Source organism: Boleophthalmus pectinirostris, unplaced genomic scaffold (genome assembly GCF_026225935.1).
Source record: "Boleophthalmus pectinirostris isolate CB_2022bp ecotype Guang Dong unplaced genomic scaffold, ASM2622593v1 HiC_scaffold_19, whole genome shotgun sequence".
NCBI lineage: Eukaryota > Metazoa > Chordata > Actinopteri > Gobiiformes > Gobiidae > Boleophthalmus > Boleophthalmus pectinirostris.
The window spans coordinates 38688350-38714240 of record NW_026571140.1 but is presented as its reverse complement, the minus strand read 5'-3'; the positions used below and the strand labels follow the sequence as shown (position 1 = coordinate 38714240).

The 25891-nt window shown below is 40.1% G+C and overlaps 1 protein-coding gene across 1 annotated transcript in view; it reads right to left on the bottom strand.

Annotated features, from left to right (window-relative positions):
• Positions 1-25891, bottom strand: part of lrp4 (low density lipoprotein receptor-related protein 4) — a 369462-nt gene that overhangs the window by 85480 nt on the left and 258091 nt on the right. The window contains 4 exon segments of the mRNA XM_055154780.1: positions 1670-1789; positions 5408-5536; positions 6870-6986; positions 8366-8479. Coding sequence (XP_055010755.1) covers positions 1670-1789; positions 5408-5536; positions 6870-6986; positions 8366-8479 — 480 coding nt within the window.

The window sequence follows — 25891 nt, the reverse complement described above, 5'->3', positions numbered from 1 at the left end:
AGCAGCGGCTGAAAACGAAACTTTCAGAAATCTGCGTGTGCATAGGATAAAAAAAATAAAAGTGCATATTTGGCTGCAGTTCAGCATAAAATGAATAAACCAGGACTAATCTTGGGCTCGAGTGAAGGAGAGAGATAGAAACCGAGTCCCGACACTCAGACCTGGTTAAGTTCTGATTTAGTCCTGTTTCACACATGGTTTAAATCTGTTTTAGTCCTGGTTTAGTCCTTTTTCAGTTCCAAAAAAAAACTGGAATACCCATCACTAGTAGCTAGAATGTGATGCAAAAATGGCATTAGGCCGATCTACTGTATGTAAATATGATGTAAAGAGTCAGAACAACAATAAATGTTGCCTAAATAAACCCAATTTAGAATCCACTACAGCCAAACCTAAGTTTTTTAAACAATTCAAGATTTACAGTGAATTTTTTCATCACTAAATATATCGGTGAATATATCAGCTATCGGTAGCTCCAACTCCCATTATATCTGTTTCATATCGGCCACAACAAAATCCATATCGGTCGGGCTCTAGTCTAAACCAGGACTAAACTAGTGTCATTAGTATAAATATAGACACGCCTCAACTGCTGAGCCGATCTCCTCCGCTGAAAGTTTTATGTAATAAATATAATATATATAATCAAGTCTCTCTCAGCCTGGTCCATAGTTCCAGGAAAAAAAAATCGGGAGAAAAAAAAAAAGGAAATGTCTCTTGTTTCCAGGGCAACGGACGTCCTGGACGCACGTCAAGTATTTTTCTCTCGTTCGTCGTTCATTTGATTCACCGCCTGTAAAACTCCACAACATTCAAATCTGAGCCGGTGCAGGACTCTCTCTGCTTTGCCCCAGAACAAATATATTGTAAAAGCAGTTCTTAAAGTCTTTTATCATCCATGAACCAGGAAATAATGCTGGTGCACTGTTAGCATGCTAGTTGTAATAATTAACATAACACAAAACTAGGTTATTCCTAGTACAGATATATCGTAAAAACAGTTCTTAAGATCAAAAAGGGGCGACTGAGTGTTGTCTGCATCCAGTAATAAGGTCTTTTATCATCTGTGAAATAGTATGTAATACTGGTGCGCTGTTAGCATGCTAGTTGTTGTTAAATTTACAGTGAAAAAGTGGCAAAACTGAAAATTGTGATGAGAAGTGCAGTAAATAGTTAGGATGCTCAGAACGTGTATAAAGTAAATCAGGAATAACTTTCGTCCTTCTCTCAAAAAGAAAGCTCTCTGTTCCACCTTGTGATGTCATGTGGTGATACAGGAAGTGCTCCACTGTGTTTTTAAACTCCATACACCTTCACTAGAATCATCTGGACGATTTCAGTCCTGGAATTGCCAATCTATACTCAAGCAAAGATTTTTTTTTAAAGTAGCTGGTAACTTGAAAACTACCACTTAATGACATCACAAGGTGGAACAGAGCATTTAGAATTTTGGGAATGTAGACAAACATGTGGGAATGAAACAAAACATGACTCTAGGGATGTTTTTAAGAAGGTAACATGAGTATAACATGACTTAAACCTCACAAGAGTCAATTCTGTGTAATATAATACTTAAAAATTAACTAGTTTTGATTTTCTGAAACAGTAAAATCAAGTTCAGCGCCTTTCAAAATAAAGTTTGCGTTTATACAGAGGTTAAAATACTGACTGCAGTTCTTCTCGTCTGATTGGTCGTCACAGTCGAACTCTCCGTCACACCTCCAGCCGGCGTTTATGCACATCCCACTGCTGCACATGAACTCCATGGAGCGACACGGCTGGTGAGACGCTGCAGGAAACAAAACAAACACAAACAGGCTCATCCACACTGACGTCAGAAACAGGCAGGGGGGGAAGCTAACTGGAGGCACCGCTCTGTCTGAAGCTCTCTTACTCCAGTTAGACTTGAACCTGATAATCGAGAACTGACTGAGGTGGAAGTAAAACAAGAGAGATGATTTGTGTTGTTAAAAATGCGTGTATCATTTGTTCTTTTGTTTTTCAATATAAAACCAAATATAAGAAAATGTTAAAAAAAATTATATAAAAAATAAAAATTTTCTTAATTATTTGTCTCCAAAACCAAAATGAAAAAAAACCAAAACAAACAACAACAACAACAACAACAACAACAAAAAAACAGATAACAATTAGTTTTTTCAGGTTTCGATTTTGTGTTTAAATGAAAAATGGAAAAAACAGATAATGACCATTTCCCGTTTATGCGACTTAAACTGCGATACCGGACTGAACCAGTACTAAACCAGGACTAAACCAAGACTAAACCAGGACTAAACCAAGACTAAACCAAGACTAAACCAAGACTAAATGTTTTTAGACCCAGTCTGGTCCTGGTCTGGTCACTCTATAGAAACTATCTGATCTCACAGCTCTAGGATTCGTTCGCTCGACGGTAGGTGGGTACTTTTTTATTTAACCAATCGCTGTTATTTGGTCGTGACGTATGTAATGCGCCGCTAATGGGTCTAACTGGTGTATTAAGCTTTTCCCAAATCCCGTAGGAAAAGAGGCAATAACGTCTTTCTCCTTGGTAAAATTCACCAAACATTCTCTTTGTTTAGCTTTAAATCCTCTTGGATCTTGGGAATCGTTGCCAACACAAAATGTATGGCTCTTCAAAGATTGTCTGGTGCACTTCCGGGATTTTTGCGAACCGTCTAGGGAACAGGTGTCAAACATACAGCACAGGGGCAGGATCCAGCTCTCCAAGACCTTTAATCTGGCCCTCGGCTGATTTTCTTCTAAAATATTTTAATTATATTTTCTATTAAAATATTGGTAATTTTCTGGGGTGTTTATCATATCAGCGTCTCCAGCGCCTCTGTACGTGGCCCCTCCCACCAGAGCAGCACAAATGAAGACTTGTCTCTTTCCAAACACTCTTAAAGGACGATCGTTTTGACTGTTGACCGTGACAACCTCATCAGAAAAATGTCAAAAATGAGAAAAGTGGAGCCGAGTGCAGGATTTTACAACAAAAATTAACTTATTCCTATTTGCAAATAAGTGCATGTTAAAACATTGTGTTGACTTGCACTTTTCTTAAAGTTTCAGGTTGTTCATAATATTATAATGTTTTGTAAAAGAAAAAGTTCATCAATTAAAAAAAGATTTCTGTAATAGATTTGTGTTTCTCTGCACAAATATTTTAACTTATTGCTATTTTTGGGGTTTATATGACATGAGTTTTCTGATCCGGCCCCTTTGGGATCAAAGTAGGTTGGATACGGCCCCCGGACCAAAATGAGTTTGACACCCCGGTTTAGTGTATTTTGATTCCAGAACTCATCGCTGGAGAGAAATGAAATTGAGCGGAGGCACTAGGTGGCTCCAGACTGACTAGGTAGAATCCATGGTATCAGAAAAATTCAATTTGTCAACTGGACAGATGTTTTTTTTTAGGTCGAACACGTTTTGCAGCTCTTCCAAACTGGTCTTGGTCTCTATGACGATCGAAAGGATTAAAGCCATACTGTGAAACATTCCAGACAAAGCAATAATATCTGCATGGACGTATGTATATGACAGACCCTACACCAGAAAAGCTACACAATGCACCTTTAAATACGTCTAGTTTGAGCAATTTCTATTAGGAGAAACATTTATCTTCTGACCGGGATGAACCAAAATACATACAACAGAACGCATGTATTTTTTCCATCTGTCGCTCACCCACACTCTCGCCCTCTTTTCTCATCCCTCTCTCTTTGTATACACCAACACTGAGAGACAGAGTGAGAGAGAGCGAGAGAGAGTGACAGAGTTCTCTTCTTCCTAAACAGAGCCCTCCTTCATGTCTGAGCAGAGTCTGAGCCAGAGGAATGTCGTCTTCCTCCTCTCAGGAATCTGTCTGAAGCACTAACAGCAGGAAGAGGGAATCTGACCCGCAACCTCCAAAACACCAGCGTCAAAACATGTAAACACCAGCCCACGATCAAGTCTCACACTCCAGAAACAACTGAGAGGGTTTAAGATAACATTTACTTAAGATATTTAATTGCATGTAATCATTTGGAAGAGGCAATGTCTGCTTGATAAACCTGTTACGCAAGTGTGAGACGCTATGTAAAAGACAAACAAAGGTGCATTATGTAACTTTTCTGGTGGAGATGTTACCGCTTTGACTGGACTGAGCAACGTATGGCAAAAAACGTATCTGTTCGCGTTACATTCTCAAGTTTTTATTGGTAAAAATGACTTGAAATACCTCGAATACCACGCAGGACTGTATATGGGCTCACCTCTCCACAGAGCTGACCTGTAACTTCACCTAGTGCCACCTACTTGTCTCCATGGAAACAGAGAAGTTCAAATGCATCGCCACAAGCAAGCAGGTGGTGTACCGTATTTTCTGGGCTATTAGGCGCTATGGATTATAAGACGCACTGTCATTAAATGTTCTATTTTTGAACTTTTTTCACAAATAAACAGCACTGGACTTTAAAGGAAACACAACAGTTGGATGGTGAGTGGTTTTGTTTGTTTGTGGCGTTCACGGTGACTCTGGGCTTTGTTCAGTTGTGGCGTGTAGGGAGGGTGCTGTCTGGGACCAACGGATTGTCGGCGTGTTCGCAGTGACTCAGTTGTTCAGTCGTAATCCGTGTATCATTCGTTCATTCGTTTTTCAATATAAAACCAAAAATAAGAAAACGAAAAACAACAGTTTTCTTCGCTATTTGTCTCCAAAACCAAAATGAAAAAACGGATAACGATTCGTTTTTTTCAGTTTTCGATTTTGTGTTTAAATGAAGAATGGAAAAAACGGATAACGGCCGTTTCCCGTTTACGTGACTTCCGTGACTGCGATGCCGGACTTTTGCACCACATACGGACTGAATCAGGACGGATCCAGGTCCGAGACCAGAGCGAGACCAGAGCAGGACTGAGACCGGGACAGAGCTGCTCTGGTCCTCCGCGCTCAAGAACCGCGGCTGGTTCCGAGGTGGTGCAAAGTATCCGACTGACGCTTTCACACCAACGAAAATGAATCGAACTAAGAGCTTTTGGTTCAAATGGACCAGGTCCGGGACCAGACCGGGACCAAAGCGCTACTGAGACTGGGACCAGACCGGGACCAGAGCGGGCCTGAGACCGAGACCGAGACAAGACCAGGACCAGACCGGGACCAGACCGGAGGCTCAGAGCCCACGGCAGGGCCGGAGCTCGAAGCTGAGGCTCGGACCCCGTGGAGGCTCAGAGTCAAAGCTCGGAGTTCGCTCTGGTCCCGCTCTGGTCCCTGTCTGGTCCCGGTCTCAGTCCCGCTCTGGTCTCGGTCTGGTTTTTTGGTTTTATATTGAAAAACGAATGAACGAATGATACACGGATTAGTCGTGTCTAGAAGTGGCACGCTGGACTCTTAAACAGAGTAAACAGCGTTGGTCCTTACAGCAGTCGGACTCATCAGACCAGTCCCCGCAGTCGTCGTCTCCGTCACAGTGGTAAATGTCCAGGATACAGCGTCCGTACGCGCACTGGAACTCCTCCGCGCTGCAGGTGGTGGTCATCACGTCTGAGGCTGAGGAATCAACAAAGAAATAAACACGTTAGATACAAGACACAGGCAAGAGAGAGTCATAGCTCCGGTGCGTCACATCTGAGCTAAATATGTTCTTCACAATGCTGGGAGAAATTTGTTAAAACCCCATTGGAGCGAAAAATTGCAATGAGAAACTTGAGCTTGATCTGAATAGTCCAGCTTTATTTATTACCGTATTTTTGGGACTATAAAGCGCAATATCAATAATGTTGAATTCTCTCATCTATTTTCATACATAAGGCACATTAACCGAAAAAAACAGATAACACTTGAGACTTGAGACTTTTTATTTCCTACGAGGAGGACTCAAATATAGCCTGTTTCATCAGCCGGTTTCACTTCGTAGAAACAGTCTGACCTCGCAGTGTTAGAATTCGTTCGCTCGACGGTAGACGGGTACTTTTTATCATTTAACCAATCACTGCTATTTGGTAGTCACGGTATATTAAGCTTTTCCCAAATCTCGTAGGAAGAAGGGCAATAACGTCTTTCCCCTTGATGAAATTCACCAAACATTCTCTTTGTTCCAGCTTTAAATCCTCGATCTCGGGAATCGTTGACAACAGAGAAGAATATATGGCTCTTCGCTGATTGGCTGGTGCCAACTCGCACTTCCGGGGTATTTACGAACAGTCTAGAGTATTTTGATCCCTGACCTAGTCGTTGGAGAGAAATGAAATTGAGCGGAGACACTATACATTGAGTAATAATGTGTTTAATGCAGCTTTGCGCACATTTGTTTACGTTTTACAGGAACAAAACTTAAAACCACATGGCTCATTTACATAAACTATAAAAAAAACGAAAAACATCTCGCTAAAGAACACGACTCAGTGGAATATATGTGAAAATTGGTTCGAGGTCAGTAAACACAACCAGAATTAATACATCAGGCGCACTGACGATTATTGAGAAAATTAAGGGATTTTAAGTGCGCCTTATAGTCCCAAAAACACGGTAAGTAGATCTAACTTCTATTCAACTTCAGTGCAAATTGAGTGTGTGAATAATGCATTGAATTTATATAGCACATTGCATTATTCATTCACTCCGCTCATTCACTCAGCGGTGGGTAAACTACTGTTGGAGCCACAGCTGCCCTGGGACAAACTGACAGAAGAAAGGCGGCTAATCTGTACCATCAGCCCCTCCTCCACCACCTACACTCAACTTTTTGTGAGAAGAAAAGCTATATTCAGGTTTTTATCCAGTTTTGTTTTTGTTTTTTATGTGTTTTACTTTTTACCGTTTATGTATTTTACTTTTTAGTGTTTATGTATTTTACTTTTTACTTTTTATGTATTTTACTTACGGCAGTTTTCCTCGTCTGATCCGTCTTTACAGTCTGTGTCTCCATCACAGAACCAGTGCTCTGCAATACAGCTCCCATCTGTGCACCGGAACTCTTTATCGGAGCATTTACGCATGTCTGCAAGAGAAAGAAGAATCATATATCCTCCCGAAACCCGGCCCATTCATTTGTGTCCTTTATAGTGGACATTGAGTTAACCAGTCTAATAAATAAATAAATAAATAAATAGATAAGAAATGAAAAGGGAGTCTAAAAAACGTTTTGAGTTGACTGTAGAAGCTTGTCAGAGACGTTGGTCATCATGAAAGTTGTTTTTGTTAGATTGTTGGATGGATGGTCACGTGGATTTAACACCAAAATGTCCCCAGTATTCATTAGAGAGGACATGTTACAAAATTATAAATAAAAATAAAATGAACAAAATCTAAATGCTAAGGTGTTCATTTACCTCCAAATAGATTAAAAAAACACAGAAAAAATATATATTGCAATACACCGTTTTTCTTCAATCCCAGGAGAATATATTAGTAAAACGCAGTGTTGGAGCGTGTATTTCACACCTCGGCCTTCAGTTATGCTCCGTCTGAAACAATCCACTCCTTAATAACTATTTTACGGTTACAAAAGCATCTTATTCTACAGAAACACAGTAAAAAGAGCCGTGGAGAGTCAGTGCACGGAGAAGTGAGGAGAGGGGGCTGCGCAGTGAGGAGCGCTGGGGTGCTAAACCAGGACTAAACCAGCACTACACCAGGACTGTTTGTCGGAACTGGCCTGAAGGTGCGCCCTTGTAGACTGTCGGGTGACCGCAGACGAAAGGACCGCACCGGGGCCAGGGCGCCGCGCTGCAGGGGGCTCAGTGCAGCTGTCGCCCGCTCGTGTTTTGTGGACACTTTCTCACTCTCTCACTCTCTCTCTCAAGTCCAAGATTAGATCTGGTTTAGTCCTGGTTTAGTCCTGGTTTAATCCTGGTTCCGCTACAGATGCAGTTTGCTGTTTTGGCTGGTTCGCTCTCTGACTGTCCAATCACAGGTCTGAATTTGTTCGCTGCTAAAGGCCCCGGTGACACCGACTCAAAATCTGACTGGTTGAAGCAACAGTTTCATGGACATTTATTTTGTGTTATTTGTGTTTTTGCAGAACGGATTGTGAAGGCCTCAGGGACACTTCTTTGACTTTGACTCTGCCTTGCAACAAGTGACGGCTGAAATGTGATTGGTCAAATGCTTTAATATGAAAACACATGTGTGGAAGCAGCACAACCATCGGAAAAACTCTGAAAGGAAGAGGACGGACCATTTGGAATTATTTAATAATAATATAATTAACACCAGTCTGTGATTCAAAGATTTTTTTAGCCTTGAAGGGCCTGGTAAAACGCATGTCTACAAAAGAAAATTGAATCAAAACATATTTTAAAATAGGCACAGCAAAGAGAACATTTCACGGTCCTTTAACCCTCCCCCTGATCCATCTGTGTGTCGTGTTGGACTCACCACACTGCTCGTCGCTGTTGTCTCCACAGTCGTTGTCTCCGTCGCAGTGCCACAGGCTGCGGATACAGTACCCGTTCTGACAGTGGAACTCATCCTCCTCACACTCTCGGGGCGCTGGAAGCAAACAAACAAAAAAACAAATAAATAAATACACAAATACACCGCATCAGGAGAGGCAGAGACAGACCTGGAGTTTGGGATCTGCTGCCAACAAGAGCAGCCAGAACAACAGGGTAAAAATAACTCTGCACAGAAGCAACGCTGGAGCTCGAAGGAAATGTTGTATTTGTTTAAAGTAGTGGATGGATGTAGTAGAAATAAGATTAAAGGCAAATACTGTGCAACTACTTTTCTGGTGAAGGGTCTGCCAGCTGCTAGTCTCCATGGAGATTCTATTGCTTTGTATGAAATGTTCCATACTGGGCCAAAAAAAAAAAAAAAGTATTGATTGAATTTTTTTCCCCTGAATGGGCTCGCCTCTCCACAGATCTATAACTCAGCTTGGCGGCGTCACCTGCTTGTCACTACGGAGACGGATAAGTTAAAAGCTACAACGTGGAGCACTCAAAGCAAAACAGGAGACAGCAAATGCGCCACTAGAAAACTTACACAGTGCAACTTTAATACAGCTGACTTCACATCAAGGAACTGTTTATTTGTATTGGTGCTGTGTCTTGCTCTAGGGCACAATAACTGCATTTCCGTAACCTTATTTTTCAATGTGCATTTTGTAGTATGATGTAACATGAGATAAAATTGTATCTATTATTTGTATAACTTATGATTTATTTGCAAAATAACCAGTGTGATTTTTGGAAGTCTGACCTCCTCACATAGAAAAGCATCCGATACACTGTACGTACCCTATTTTTTGGACTATAAGTCGGGCTTTTTTCATGGTTTGGGTGGTCTTGTGACTTATATATTAAAGATTTCACCCTGACGGCCTCAAGAGGGCGCTCTAGTCTTGTGTGTGAGTATCTGCTGCTCCTGTTCCTCCTGTACCACTGTCACTTCACTCTACTGCACATGTCTCCTGCAGAAAGAGCCTCTGTCCTGTCTGTATCATGTCAGTCGATCGCACCGTTACTTCTGTATCACTGAAAATGTAAAGTTTAAAGCCCCGTCCACACTAGTATGTATTCAAATCGTTTTCATTGCGGATGCAGTGTTCGTTCACACTAATCCGATTGAAAACAGCTCCAGAGACGGAACGATCTGGTGCTGCCAGCTCCCAAGAATTCATCTGAGTAAAGATCTGATCTGGCACTGTGTGGACACCTGAAAACACTGATACACAGATGTAGGTCTATGTGCCGTGAAGTAGCTAATTCACAGCCAAAACGCTAAGAGGCTAGAATATATTCATATACACCAAGGGTGGGCAAACTTTTTGACTCGTGGGCCACAACAGGTTCTAAAATTTGACGGAAGTGACGGAACAGGAGCAGACAGATGGAGTTTTTTGGTAATCCGCCTCATTAAGAGAAAAAAATAACATGGGATATGTTAGAAAATATATCCCATGTTACTGAACTGTCTCATAATTGAAAATCAATACAACAAAATATCTGTCTTTCAAGTCCCATGGTATTTGCTATTTACTGAAATGACTGAAATTTACCATTATTATTATTCAAGTTTGGCGGGCCTGATTAAAAAGATTAAAGGGCCGTAGTTTGCCCACCCCTAATATACACGATCTATACGTACGACCTGCAGACGTATAATCTCTGAAACGTTTAACATGAACCATCTCCAACGTGACAGAAGCACAGAACAGACTCACCATCAGCAGAACACCCCTCTGTCACAGAAAGAACACTCATATCGAGTCGAAACTGAACCACATCAGTGCACAATCCCGAACTTTTTTTTGAGCACTCAGTTTATGCAAATGAGCCATGTGGTTTTAAGTTTAGTTTCTGTAAAATGTAAACAAATACGCTCAAAGCTGTGTGGATAGGGAAGACTTGCGGATACAGAAACGACGTGTGTGGACGCAGATTGTTTCTGATACGGTGATACGCGGATTCATTTCAGTGTAAATGGGGTCTAAGTAACTTCAGTGTATTCAGAAAGGCCGGAATAATTCTGAAACTGATGCTGATTCTAACGACAGCGACACAGAAGAGGAAGCGGCGCTCTGTTTACCTCCGGAGGTTGTGGAGTTGCTCAGAAGTGACACCGAGGATGAAGAATTGAATGGATTTAGTGATTTGGAGTGAGATGGAGAGTTTGTTAAACTTGTTCTGTTGTTTGTGTTATAGTTTATCTGAAGAACTGTTCATATGTGACGTTAACAGTCTGTTCTTCTCTGTTCTATTCTATAGTCTGGTGAGACTTATATATGTTTTTTCCTACTTCACTGTGCATTTTTTGGCTGGTGCAACTTATACTCCGAAGCAAATAATAGTCCAAAAAATACAGGATATGTTAATGCTATCTATGCATCTTAATGAGCTTTGGCATCATGGATTTCAATGGGATGAAAAGTCACAGTTGCCATGGCAATTAATCATTTGATGAACAAAATCTGATATATTTTGAATGGTAAAAAGTGCTCAAAATGACATGAATAAACAGCAACCAAAAACCCATGAAAATGCTGCTAATGTTCTGTTGTAAACTCCCAGTTTACATGGGAACCAAAGAAAGCAGAAAATAGCTACAGCTAAATCTGGTACCAGTAATATTTCATTTTGTAACATTGATGAATTTGTAGCTGATGTGAGATAAATAAAGCTGAAAAAAGTCAAATATCCCAGAGGAGGAGGCAGAGAGGTGTGCACACAGATGCGAGTGACAGCGGATCTATAAAGTAAACAGGTTTTGTCTGGACCAATGGTGACGGATGGACCACGGACTCGATCGATACGGCAGCGTCAAAGCGTCAAACGGTCGAGAAGAGGAGCCGACCGCAACAAGCCATAAATCTATCAGCGATCAATAGAGCAACTGAAAATACACGTATCTGAGAGGGCTTTAAAGATAAGCTACAATCTGATTCGAACTGACCCAGACACATCCATCATTCAGTCACCGTTTCAACTCGCTGCGAAAACGTACAGGCAGATTGTCTCTATTAAACGAAACGTAAAAGGAAGCTGTTGACTTGAAAACTACCACTGCGTGACATCACAAGGTGGAGCAGAGCATTTTCAGCTTAGGAGATGTAGACAGACTAATAAAAAAGTTTACTTAATCATGTGTGAATGAAACAAAACACGACTCCATTTATGTTTTTGAGGTATTTTTTGTGTAATATAAGACTAGGGCTGGGCAAAAAAATAAATAAAAAATTAATCGCATGAGTTTGAGTGTGATTAATCACGATTATCACGTGTTATGCGCAAAACCAATTAACGAATTAAAAAGTAGCATTTAGCGCACTTTTATTGGAAATGTAAATGAAAGACCCACACATTTGTTGTACAAACAGCGTTTCTTTCAGAGAGGAATCCTCAAGGTGTTCAGTGAAGGCTCAAGAAAAAACACAATTAATTTTCTATCCATCCATCCATTCATCCATTTTCTTCCACTTATCTGGGGCCGGTTCGCGGGGGCAGCAGTCTAAGCAGGGACTCCCAGACTTCCTTCACCCCAGACATGTCCTCCAGCTTCTCTGGGGGACCCCGAGGCGCTCCCAGGCCAGCCCAGAGACACAGTCCCTCCAGTGTGTCCCCGGGGCCTTCTTCTGGTGGGACATGCCCGGAAAACCCAGGAGGCATCCGGAACAGATGCCCGAGCCACCTCAACTGACTCCTCTCGACGTGGAGGAGCAGCGGCTCTACTCCGAGCTCCTCCTGAGTGACTGCGCTCCTCACCCTATCTCTAAGGGAGCGCCCAGCCACCCTGCGGAGGAAACTCATTTCGAGCGCTTGTATCCGCGATCTCGTCCTTTCGGTCACTACCCAGAGCTCATGACCATAGGTGAGAGTAGGAACGAAGACTGACCGGTAAATCGAGAGCTTTGTCTTTCGGCTCAGCTCCCTCTTCACCACAACGGTCGGATACAGCGTCCGCATCACTGCCGACGCTGCACCGATCTGCCTGTCTATGAATTTTTGTACTACTAATATATTTTTCAATTTTGTTTAATTCAGTGAGTAATAAACACAACACTAGTAATAATTTCTAGATCATTGTTATAAACTTGGACTGATATTTCTTGGGAAACAAAGAGTTATTAATATAATGGAATGGAAATGGACCAATCACAGTTTTTCTTCCAGTGGTATCTGGGTAAATCAGTGACTCCCCCTGCAGCGCTGAACTAAACAAACACCTGCAGGACCTTCGGTGGCTGGAAAGGAGTTTGAGATCGACAGTTGTCTGAGCCAATCAGATCTGAAGGAGTTGTGGGCGGGATCATATCACGAAATCTTCCGGGCCTTCGCGAAAACCCTGTGATAGCAAATGTAAGCGAGACCGCAACGACAAAAAACACACTGGACACCTCGATTTGGACGCATCAGGGAGGTCTGGAAGAAGGAGAAGAAAGAGAAAGACCCGTGAACCAGAGTTCGTGGCCCGGTCGGAGCTAGGAGCCGACGGAAGCTCGGACACGTTGCATCTCACGTGGTCGAAAAAAAGTGAAAAAAGTGTAAAGAAAAGACGTCAAACTTAAAGAAACGCTCGCGGTGGACTTTTTCAAAATAAAAGCCAGTGAGCAGCAGACGCTTACAATAAAAAAAAATAAAATAAATAAAAAAACTGCGTTAACGGTGATAATGAATTAATAAGTCAACGCAAAATTAACGCGTAACGTGCCCTGCCCTACATAAGACGTTATGTTGCAGATTTCTGTTGTTTAAGATGAACTTTTTAAGATGAAACTGTTTTACAAGTCCTCATATTTGTAGTGTCCCTGGAGTATTTGAAAATGTGGGAAAATCTGGTTTGGCTGTTCAGACAAATACTGTGAAATAATCTGATTGGTCCAAGGATCACAACTGTGGAACAAGCAAAAGTCAGAGGTCTCATTTGTCATTCCTCGTTTCCTTTTCCTTGATTCCTTTCTTCGATTCTGCAGTAAATGAGCGAGGAGGGAGGACATAAACTCCTCACTGAGACCAATAAAGTTTGATTCGTTTCTCTGATGTCTGCTCCTGAAGCCTCCCTCATGTTTACTCCTTCCTTCTGTGGTTTTCTCCGGGACACCGCTTCATATGACACATTTGATTGACAGCTGAAAAATGGAGGAATCAAGGAGGAGGAAGCGAGGAAAGAGAAATGAGACGTGGCCCGAGTCAAATCCCGTTGATAGAAAAGCGCATCTTCCCCATTATCTACAAATGCGCAAAGAGCTTCCTTCTGCACGTTTTCTCAAAAGCAAAACAGTTTGTATTTTTGCTCAAATATAGGCGTTGCCGTGTTTGTTTTGGTTTGGACACTCCAACTTTTACTTCTTCACAAAGCTCAGTGCTGATGTGCGATTGGTCCACTAACCAACGGGCGGGTCAAGATGGACTTTGGTGGATTTGTGAACTCACGAATATTGCGAGAATTGTGAGAAAAGTGATATAGTGTAATAGATATATGTGTATAGTATAGAACAGTTCCTATAGATTATGAAAGAAAGAAGTTAGAACCATCAAGGACCCCGATTTTATGTACAGAGGATGAACTTTTTTTTTTCATGGTTTGGATGTTCCTATGACTTATATATTAGTCCTGGTTTAGACCTGGTTTAGACCTGGTTTAGACCTGGTTTAGTCCTGGTTTAGTCCTGGTTTAGTCCTGGTTTAGTCCTGGTTTAGACCTGGTTTATATCTAGTTTAGTCCTGGTTTTAGATCTGGTTTATATCTAGTTTAGTCCTGGTTTAGTCCTGGTTTAGCCCTGGTTTAGTCCTGGTTTAGACCTGGTTTAGACCTGGTTTAGTCCTGGTTTAGTCCTGGTTTAGTCCTGGTTTATTGGTTTATATCTGGTTTAGTCCTGGTTTAGTCCTGGTTTTAGTCCTGGTTTAGTCCTGTTTAGACCTTGTTTAGACCTATTTTAGACCTGGTTTAGACCTGGTTTAGACCTGGTTTTAGATCTGGTTTTATATCTAGTTTTAGACCTGGTTTAGTCCTGGTTTAGTCCTGGTTTAGTCCTGGTTTTAGATCTGGTTTATATCTAGTTTAGTCCTGGTTTAGACCTGGTTTTTACTGGTTTAGTTTAGACCTGGTTTAGTCCTGATTTAGATCTAGTTTAGTCCTGGTTTAGACCTGGTTTAGTTTAGACCTGGTTTAGACCTGGTTTAGTCCTGGTTTAGTCCTGGTTTAGGTCCTGGTTTAGTCTGGTTTTATCTGGTTTAGATCTGGTTTTAGTCCTGGTTTTAGTCCTGGTTTAGTCCTGTTTTAGTCCTGGTTTAGACCTGGTTTAGTCCTGGTTTAGTCCTGGTTTAGTCCTGGTTTAGACCTGGTTTAGACCTGGTTTTAGTCCTGCTTTTAGATCTGGTTTAGACCTGGTTTAGTCCTGGTTTAGTTCTGGTTTAGTCCTGGTTTTAGATCTGGTTTATATCTAGTTTAGACCTGGTTTTAGGCCTGGTTTAGTCCTGATTTAGATCTAGTTTAGTCCTGGTTTAGTCTTGGTTTAGACCTGTTTTAGGCCCGGTTTAGACCTGGTTTAGACCTGATTTAGATCTAGTTCAGACCTGGTTTAGTTTCCAGCAATGAGTGGAATTACCGAAAAAAAAAAAAAAAAAAAAAAAAAAAAGGGGGATTTAGCCCAAAATGTGAAAACAGGAAAATACCGCCGTGTAATCCATTAATTCAACAAAGTAACTGTAATCCAATTCACTGAACCTGTAACTGTAACTGAATACCGTTACTCATAATTTGTACTCTGATTACGTAACTCCGGTAAATGTAATCTGTTACTCCCCAACACTGGATACAGACGACCAACAGGCCAAACCCTCTGCCAAAGATTAACAATGCAGTTTAAATTGTGTACTGTCCCTTTAAGAGCTCCCGGTCCTGGTCTGAACAGAACTCTTCCTCTTGACCCCCCGGCCTTTCGGACATTTCGAATCGTTAAACTTTAATCAAATCTACGGCTGACGGATGCATTATTAAACTGTCCGGACATCGCTCACCGCGGGCCTGTCCTGTCACGGAGGCGCTGACCCCTAGGAGGCGCTCATCATTCACTCAGTCGGCCCACGCCAAAGGTCAGAGGGCGGCGGGGGCATTAAGGGACGTCTGTTCACGGCGAAACGCAGAGGAAACAATGAAAATACAGGAGATCAACGTCAAACGAAGCGGGCAGAGGTTTGCACATGGTGATGGATGTTCTGGGGTTGTTTTGGGTTTAAAATGAGAATCGCGAGTTGAATCTCAAAAACGCTGCATTACTGGGCAAACATCTAGAAATACATGAACAAAAACAATATAAACATATAAAAAGACTACAAAGACTACTACTACTACTACTACTACTACTACAAAGACAAAGACTACTACTACTACTACTACAAGTACAACAAAGACTACTACTATTATTACAAGTACAACAAAGACTACTACTACTACTACTACTACTACTACTACTACTACTACTACTACTACTACTACTACTACTACTACTACTACTACTACTACTACTACTACTACTACTACTACTACTACATAGACTACTACAAACTACTACTACTACTACTACTACTACTACTACAAAGACTACTACTACTACTACTACTACTACTACTACTACTACTACAAGTACAACAAAGACTACTACTATTATTACAAGTACAACAAAGACTACTACTACTACTACTACTACTACAACTACAAAGACTACTACTACTACTACTACTACAAGTACAACAAAGACTACTACTACTATTACTACAAGTACAACAAAGACTACTACTACTACTACTACTACTACTACTACAAAGACAACAAAGACTACTACTACTACTACTACTACTACTACTACAAAGACTACTACTACTACAAAGACAAAGACTACTACTACTACAAAGACAAAGACTACTACTACTACTACTACAAAGACAAAGACTACTACTACTACAAAGACAAAGACTACTACTACTACTACTACTACAAAGACAAAGACTACTACTACAAAGACAAAGACTACTACTACTACTACTACTACTACTACTACAAAGACTACTACTACTACAAGTACAACAAAGACTGCTACTACTACTACTACAAGTAGAACAAAGACTACTACTACAAAGACTATTACAACAAAGACTACTACTACTACTACTACTACTACTACTACTACTACTACTACTACAAGTACAACAAAGAATACTACTACTACTACTACAAGTACAACAAAGACTACTACTACTACTACAACTACTACAACAACAAAGACTACTACTACTACTACTACTACTACAAAGACTAATACTACTACTACAACAAACTACAACTACTACTACTACTACTACTACTACTTACAAACTAAAACTACTAAGACTACACTACACTACTACTAACACTTACTACTACAACTAAAAAAAAGACTACTACTACTACTACTACTACAACTAAACGTAACTACACTAAGACTACTACTACAACACTAAGACTACATACAACAAACACTACAACAATACTACTACTACTATACAACTACTACTACTACTACTACTAACTACAAATACTACAAACTACTACTACTACTACTACTGACTACTACTAAACTACTAACTACTACTACTACTACTACTACTACTACTACTACTACTACTACTATACTACTACTACTACTACTACTACTACTACTACTACTACTACTACTACTAGACTACTACTACTACTACTACTACTACTACTACTACTACTACAACTACTAGCTACTACTACTACTTACTACTACTACTACTACTACTACTACTACTACTACTAGCTACTACTACTACTAACTAACTACTAAACTACTACTACTGTACTACTACTAAACTACTACTACTACTACTACAACTACAAAGTTACTACTACTACTACTAACTACTACTACTATACTACTACTACTACTACTACTACTACTACTACTACTAAACTACTTACTACTACTACTACTACTGCTACTACTACTACTACTACTACTAACTACTGACTACTACTACTACTACTACTGCTACTAACTACTACCTACTACTGCTAATACTAACTACTAACTACTTAAACTACTACTACTGCTACTACTACTACTACTACTGCTACTACTACTACTACTACTAACTACTACTACTACTACTACTACTACTACTACTACTACTACTGCTACTACTACTACTACTACTGCTACTACTACTACTGACTACTACTACTACTACTACTGACTACTGCTACTACTACTACTACTACTACTGCTACTGACTACTACTACTGCTACTACTACTACTACTGCTACTACTATACTACTACTACTACTACTACTACTACTACTACTACTACTACTACTACTGCTACTACTACTACTACTACTGCTACTACTACTACTACTACTACTACTACTACTACTACTACTACTACTACTACTACTAATACTTCTACTACTACTGATACGACTGCTACTACTACTACTACTACTACTACTACTACTACAACAACAACAACAACTACTACTACAACTACTACCACAACAAAGACTACTACTACTACAACAACCACAAGAAAGACTACTACTACTAATACTACTACCACAAATACTACTTCTATTACCACAAAGACTACTACTACTACTACTACAACAACCACAACAAAGAATATTACTACTACGACAACAACAAAGACTACTACTACAACAACAAAGACTACTACTACTACTACTACTACTACTACTACTACTACTACTACTACTACTACAAAGACTACTACTACTACTCCAGGTCTGTTTTTGAGGAGTTAACAGAATTAAAGCTCACGGGAATCAATTGAGAGTGAATATAGGACCTTTAAAGTTCAAAAATAGAGTCTATAAATAAACAAACATCTTCTCCGAGCGTATAGATCGGGAGGAGCTTTAGCCGTCGTCTTCCCACACAAATTCCATCAGAAATCAATACGAGAATCTACCAGGATCCTCGACGATAAACCAGCCCCTAATCTGCTTTTCGGACTGACCTTTCATTATAAAACTCCAGAATCTCCCCCCAAAAACAGAAATAACTCGTGTGGATTACATTAGATTATGAGTCTTAGAACATGGTCCATTTGTTTTGGCCGGACTACAGAACAAACTGGGAGCAAATGCCAAGACTAACCGATAATTTGAGCTCAGAGGTAATTACATCTGTGTGAAATGAAAGGCATTCGGTTCAGAGCTGAAATCGTGGTCTGTACAAATATAGACGCTCGAATAAGAAACGTGACATGAAAATACTGGCCTCTTACTGTCCACGTTGTACAAATAAAAAGTACCATTAAGACTTGCGGACAATGTGTGCTTTGTTAATCAGAGGAAGACGCATTTTACCCCATAATTACAGATTTTTGTGATTAGATTTTGGGAATTTAAAAAGACGGCCTGATTTTTTCACCGATCTATTTGAGAAAATGTTGTCTTGTCCCAGTACAGATGATTCATGAGCCGGTTTCACTTCGTGGAAACCGTCTGACCTCGCAGCATTAGGATTCGTTCGCTCGACAGTAGGCGGGTACTTTTTTTTATCGATTCGATATGGTTCAGCAAACTAAACCAGGACTAAAACAGGAGTAAAACCAGGACTAAAACAGGAGTAAACCAGGACTAAAACAGGAGTAAACCAGGACTAAAACAGGAGTAAACCAGGACTAAACCAGGTCTAAAACAGGAGTAAACCAGGAGTAAAACAGGACTAAACCAGGGCTAAAACAGAACTAAAACAGGAGTAAACCAGGAATAAATCAGGACTAAAACAGGACTAAACCAGGTCTAAAACAGGAGTAAACCAGGACTAAAACAGGACTAAACCAGGAGTAAAACAAGACTAAACCAGGAGTAAAACAAGACTAAACCAGGAGTAAAACAGGAGTAAACCAGGACTAAACCAGGACTAAAACAAGACTAAACCAGGAGTAAAACAAGACTAAACCAGGAGTAAAACAGGAGTAAACCAGGACTAAATCAGGAGTAAAACAGGAATAAACCAGGAGCAAAACAAGACTAAACCAGGAGTAAAACAGGACTAAAACAGGACTAAAACAAGACTAAACCAGGAGTAAAACAAGACTAAACCAGGAGCAAAACAAGACTAAACCAGGAGTAAAACAGGACTAAAACAGGACTAAAACAAGACTAAACCAGGAGTAAAACAGGACTAAACCAGGACTAAAACAAGACTAAACCAGGAGTAAAACAAGACTAAACCAGGAGTAAAACAGGAGTAAACCAGGACTAAACCAGGAGTAAAACAAGACTAAACCAGGAGCAAAACAAGACTAAACCAGGAGTAAAACAGGACTAAAACAGGACTAAAACAGGAGTAAACCAGGAGTAAACCAGGACTAAACCAGGTCTAAACCAGAACTGAACCAGGACTGAGTGTCAGGACAGGCCCGGAGGTGTGACCACAGTAGAAAGGACCGCTGCTGCACCCTGCTCAAGTCTAAGATTAGTCCTGGTGTAGACCTGTTTTAGTCCTGTTTTATTCCTGGTTTAGTCCTGGTTTAGTCCTGGTTCAGTTTTGGTTCAGTTCTGGTTCAGTTATAGTTTAGTCCTGTCTTAGACCTCTTTTAGTCCTGTTTTAGTCGTGGTTCATGTGTTGTAACCTATGATTTATGTTCTGTAGGTGATTATGAACAACGTTAATGTCAATAACACGATTCTGCATCATTTTTAAGTAAAAAAAAAAAACATCAGATATTACAGATTTTTACTGGACTGGCGCCTTTATGTTTGTTTGGGGAGGATTCTTCACATCACGAATCGCAAACCCCCACTTAAAAAATCCCCATTACACCACTTTACAAAATAGTTCTGAAATGAGTGTGATTTTAGTTTCAGTTTATCAGTTCATAATATTTCATTCTTAATACTTTTGACTGAACTCACTTTATACACAGCTCTAAATGAATCTCAAATAAACCGTGCAAATCCAATAAGAATACACGCAGAGAAAACAGTAATTAGATATTGTTCTGAAATCAATAATCGCTGATGCCAACTGAAATCCTGCCAAAAATAAATACTCTTATATATGCCGCCCACTGCACGTTTGCGTCCCCAGGGGCATTGTGGGTAACGGCACACATGGCCATCGCAGAGGAAGAGGCGAGCGGGGGTCAGAGTTCGCCGGGCTGTCATGACGACTGACCCCTGCCGACCCCCGAGTACATTTAAACCAGATGCCAAGTTTTAATAAAGCTAAAACCGCAGAGTATGTATCAGAGGTTTTTATATCAGAATTACACACAAACTATTACACGAGATACTGATACATCTTACATTTAAAGTTTATTTTGTCATATATAGATTTAGCTATAAATCAGGGGTGTCAAACTCATTTTGGTCCGGGGGCCGTATCCAACCGACTTTGATCCCAAAGGGGCCGGATCAGAAAACTCATGACATATAAACCCCAAAAATAGCAATAAGTTCAAATATTTGTGCAAAGAAACACAAATCTATTACAGAAATCTTTTTTAATTGATGAACTCTTTCTTTTACAAAATATTATAATATTATGAACAACCTGAAACTTTAAGAAAAATGCAATTACAACACAACGTTTTAAAAATAACGTATGTAAATAGGAATAAGTCAATTTTTCTTGTAAAATCCTGCACTCGGCTCCACTTTTCTCATTTTTGACATTTTTCTGATGAGGGTGTCACGGTCAACAGTCAAAACGATCGTCCTTTAAGAGCGTTTGGAAAGAGACAAGTCTTCATTTGTGCTGCTCTGGTGGGAGGGGCCACGTACAGAGACGCTGGAGACGCTGCTGTGATAAACACCACAGAAAATGACCAATATTTTAATAGAAAATGTAATTAAAATACTTTAGTAGAAAATCAGCCGAGGGTCAGATTAAAGGTCTTGGAGGGCCGGATCTGGCCCCCGGGCCTTATGTTTGACACCTGTGCTATAAATAAATATAAAACTAAAAAGAAAAAAGTTAAAAAGGGGGGATTTATTTTACTTTCTCTGGGGTATTAACTGCTAAAACATAACACCATTAGATCACCTGACTTCGTTTTCTTGTTTTGAAATGCAATACTCCACAAAAACATCTTATTCAAGGTGCAATACGCAACTTTCGGAGATGTCATTGCTCTGCCTGGAATGTTCCACAGTGTGCAGTGTTGGGGAGTAACAGATTACATGTACCGGAATTATGTAATCAGAGTACAAATTATGAGTAACTGTATTCAGTTACAGTTACTGTTTCAGTGAGTGGTAATTGGATTACAGTTACTTTGTTGAAATAAATGGATTACACGGTGGTGTTTTCCTGTTTTCACTTTTTGGGCTAAACCAGGATTAAACCAGGACTAAATTAGAACTAAAACCAGGACTAAAACCAGGACTAAACCAGGACTAAACCAGGACTAAACCAGGACTAAAACCAGGACTAAAACCAGGACTAAACCAGGATTAAACCAGGACTAATCCAGGACTAAACCAACACTAAACTAGGACTAAAACCAGATCTAAAAAATATGACACCTAACAGTAGGTGGACATAATTTAAAGCAGCAGTGATCTCATATAAAAATCATTTCTTTATCAATAATATTTTTTATTTGCTTAAGGAAATTCTGGTCTTTTTATTTTCTTTTAGCAGACAAAACAAAAGTCTGTTCATGGAGACTTGGGCTCAGACAATCTGAAGAGAACAAACTAAAATTTTCAGGATGTGGTTGGTACATTCATGTAGTTTTAAAAAGCACGACAATATCAATTAATCCAAAGTATTCAGATTACGTTACTCACTTTAAGTAATTTAATGGATTCCGTTACAAACTACATTTTGGGGTATGTAATCTGTAATCTGTAGGGGATTACATTTTAAAAGTCACCTTCCCAACACTGACAGTATGACATTAAACAGCTCTACCGCACATTTATTCAATTACAAGTGGGTTTGTAGCTCAAAAATACCTAGAAAAACAACATTCTGACAGTGAGCGGCATCGCCTTTCCACATCTGACCTGGAACTTGGTCTGGTTTTTGTTCCATGATCATAGAAAGGTTTAATGCCATACTGTGAAACATTCCAAACAAAGCAATAACATATCCATAGAAACAATTATCTGATGGACCCTCCACCAAAAAAGTTACACAATGCACCTTTAGTGTGTTTCATAAGTTTCACTTTCGTTTTTGACGCTCAAATTACAATCAGGGTGCATCCCGCTAAAGCATCGTTTCCCAAAGCCTGGGTCGCAAAGACTAGGTCGAGATTTTTATGGGTCGCCTTGTCACGATCTGCATGTAGATTGAAATGTTAAAGGTTGCATAGAGGATTTTTAGAGAAGTGAAATACGGCGACAGTCCTTTTTCAAATGTTGTGCATGCGTGACAACACCTTCCTCCTCCACAGCCTCAGTAGAATCACCTCCTCCCGCCTCCTTACTCAAAAAATCATGCTTGTTTACATCCAGTGTGTGTTCAGAATTACTGTTGAAGTGACCTGCCTAGAAATATTTTAACAACCGACGTGTCAGGTTTTAGACCCTTCGTCTGCTTCGTTTGCTGGAAGGGATCTCCAAGAATCACCTCAGTTTGTTTTCGCTCATTTTCCCCTTCTCTTCTTCTTTCAGCGACCTCAAAAACCGTCTTTCTTTTGCGACGAAATGGTCGTGGATTCTCGTCTGCCATCGCAACAAACTTTGTGCGAATTGCGAGGAAGCAGTTTGAAAAAGTCTCTAAGAACCGCTGCATAAACCATGTAATCCCCACGCGCCGACGAGTCAGTTTCACTAGAAACATAGGGAATTTGACTGACAACCTGACAGACAACAGAAAATGAGGGAGCCTCGTTTTCTATTGGCTGATGTATCTCTGGCTTCCACAGTTGATAGATTTTCATTCTTTTTTTTTTTCATAATAACAAGGCTGCTGCATCTCTGTAATGGTATTTTAAACTTTCAATGACAATTTCAAACAAAAACAAAAAAAATCCTCCATACAACCTTTAAGACATGTTATAAATAATTTCAAATTTTTCTAATCAAATTCTAATTTTCAAATCTTTTTGTAATTATTTTATTGAGTGTTTTGTTCCAATGTTGCTGGTTCAGTTGAATGCTGAAAAAAAAAAAAAAAAAAGAAAAGAAAAGTGAACCACGTGATTATGTAAAACAATTGGGGTAGGACTCCATAAGTTTTTTAAACTTCATCCTACTCCTTTTGAGCACCAGGTCCCAAATATGTCATGTATATATCACTATTTTTGTTATTGTTTTTGAATTTTGTTGTACCTGGCTCAAACAAAGAAATAAATGAAATGAAATGCTGGAAGAAAAAAAAAAAAAACGACTACATTTAATGTCCAAATAGGCAACTTTTGGATCCTTTTATTTCTGGTTCAATGACTGTTTTTCAAGGCTTAAAACTTGAGTAATAAAAATGTTCTGAGACATGATGAGTAATGGTCAAATTCACCTTTATTTTGTGATTTATGAATAATGTTTATTGACTTGGGTGGTGAAGGTTTGTGACTTTTAAAATATGAGTCCCCAGAAAAAAAGTTTGGGAAACACTGTTAAAGAAACTACTGCACATCACATCAGGTTTGTGAAGTTGTGAACAGTTTTTATCATATTTTATAGAGACTTGTCATATTGGAGCCCTGATGATGTTGATTTTTGTGTGCGCAGAATTGGACAGAATCTTACAAATAACTGTAAAGAGATTCTGAAAAGGGCCCAGGAGAGATCACTAAATTATTCAAACACGCAAGGATGACTCTAAAAGCTCTCCAGGCGTGTTTTTGGTGAGGGAACGACATTATAACAAAAAAGTACATCTTACAGTCATGGAAACTTCACTTCATATTTGGAAGTTCTGCAAAATAAATGAACAGGAGCCAACATACTCCAGATCACTTTATGTGTTATTTTTTAAAGACACAGTCGGTGGCCCTGCTGCGTGTCGGTGAACGTTTCAAAAGGAGGAAGGTGACAGCTCACTGAAACTTGTCAAGTGAAAAACAACCGGTTTGTCTTGAAGTTTACGATTTTTGACATTCAGTTCCCTCATTTATTTGAGTTCATTTGACAAGTCTATTTTTAGATTTAAAGCTGCGTGGTGGAACTTTTCTGGTGGAGAGTCTGTCAAATGCTTTTCTCTGTATCTGTTGGAGATGTTTCATGTTAAACTTTTCAGAGATTATACGTATATATGAGACCGTATATATGAATGGACATAGATTCTAACTGCATCCACAACAAAAACAACTCAAACATGTACAAGTGTGGATGGGGCCTCAGTGAGTGTGTTTACTGTACATCAGTGCCCCGGGTTTTTTGAGTACCGTATTTTCCGGGCTATAAAGGTGCCCTCTTAAGCCTCTAACCCAGGGGTGGGCAAACCACAGCCCGGGGGTCGTATGTGGCCCTTTAAACCTTTTAATCCATCCCGCCGAACTGGATTAAATTACAATAATTAAACTTGTTGATGTCTTATTTGTCATGCATTTCCAGCGTTTCCCAGTAGATGGCGCACTATATATACATTGAGGTGCGGCGTATGATGTTGGCCGCAATGCTTTATGGGAAAGTGTTCTTACAGGAGTTATTCGGACCATGAGTGAAGTAGGTGGTGTTCAAGATATAAGGCTGCACTGCTTCCATTTTAAGTTGGTAAAAACCAAACATAGAACATCATAGAGTCCAGTTTTAGTGCACTTGCAGGTGAATGTGTGTGGCTGTGTGGCGTGAGCTTTGTTTTTGAGCTATTTTCAGTCAGATTTGAAAACTGTCCGGCCCCTCAGTCAAATTTTAGGACCCCATGTGGCCCGCGAGCCAAAAAGTTTGCCCACCCCAGCCCTAACCCCATCAAAGAACAGCCACGCGCCACACAATCCAGAGCGCCCTGTACACGAATCCACTCAGGTGTCCCAGCACGACTTCAGTAAACTACAAAGCCGCACCACCCGCAGAACACGCAAACACACACGGAGCAGACAGCGACCGCACAGCGAAAAACACCCACAGACACACTCATCACTCCACGCCGACGAGGAACGGAACGGAGGAACGAACCGAAAAAGCGAGTGCAATGTGCCACTTCTAGACACGACTGAACAACTGAGTCACTGCGAACACGCCGACAATCCGTTGGTCCCAGACAGCACCCTCCCTACACGCCACAACTGAACAAAGCCCAGAGTCACCGTGAACGCCACAAACAAACAAAACCACTCACCCATCCAACTGTTGTGTTTCCTTTAAAGTCCAGTGTGGTTTATTTGTGAAAAAAGTTCAAAAATAGACCATTTAATGACAGTGCGTCTTATAATCCAGAGCACCTAATAGTGCAGAAAATACGGTAATTTTAATACAAAAACATTGATGGTTAATCAAAAATCGATCGTTAATTCTCCCGACGATCAATTAAG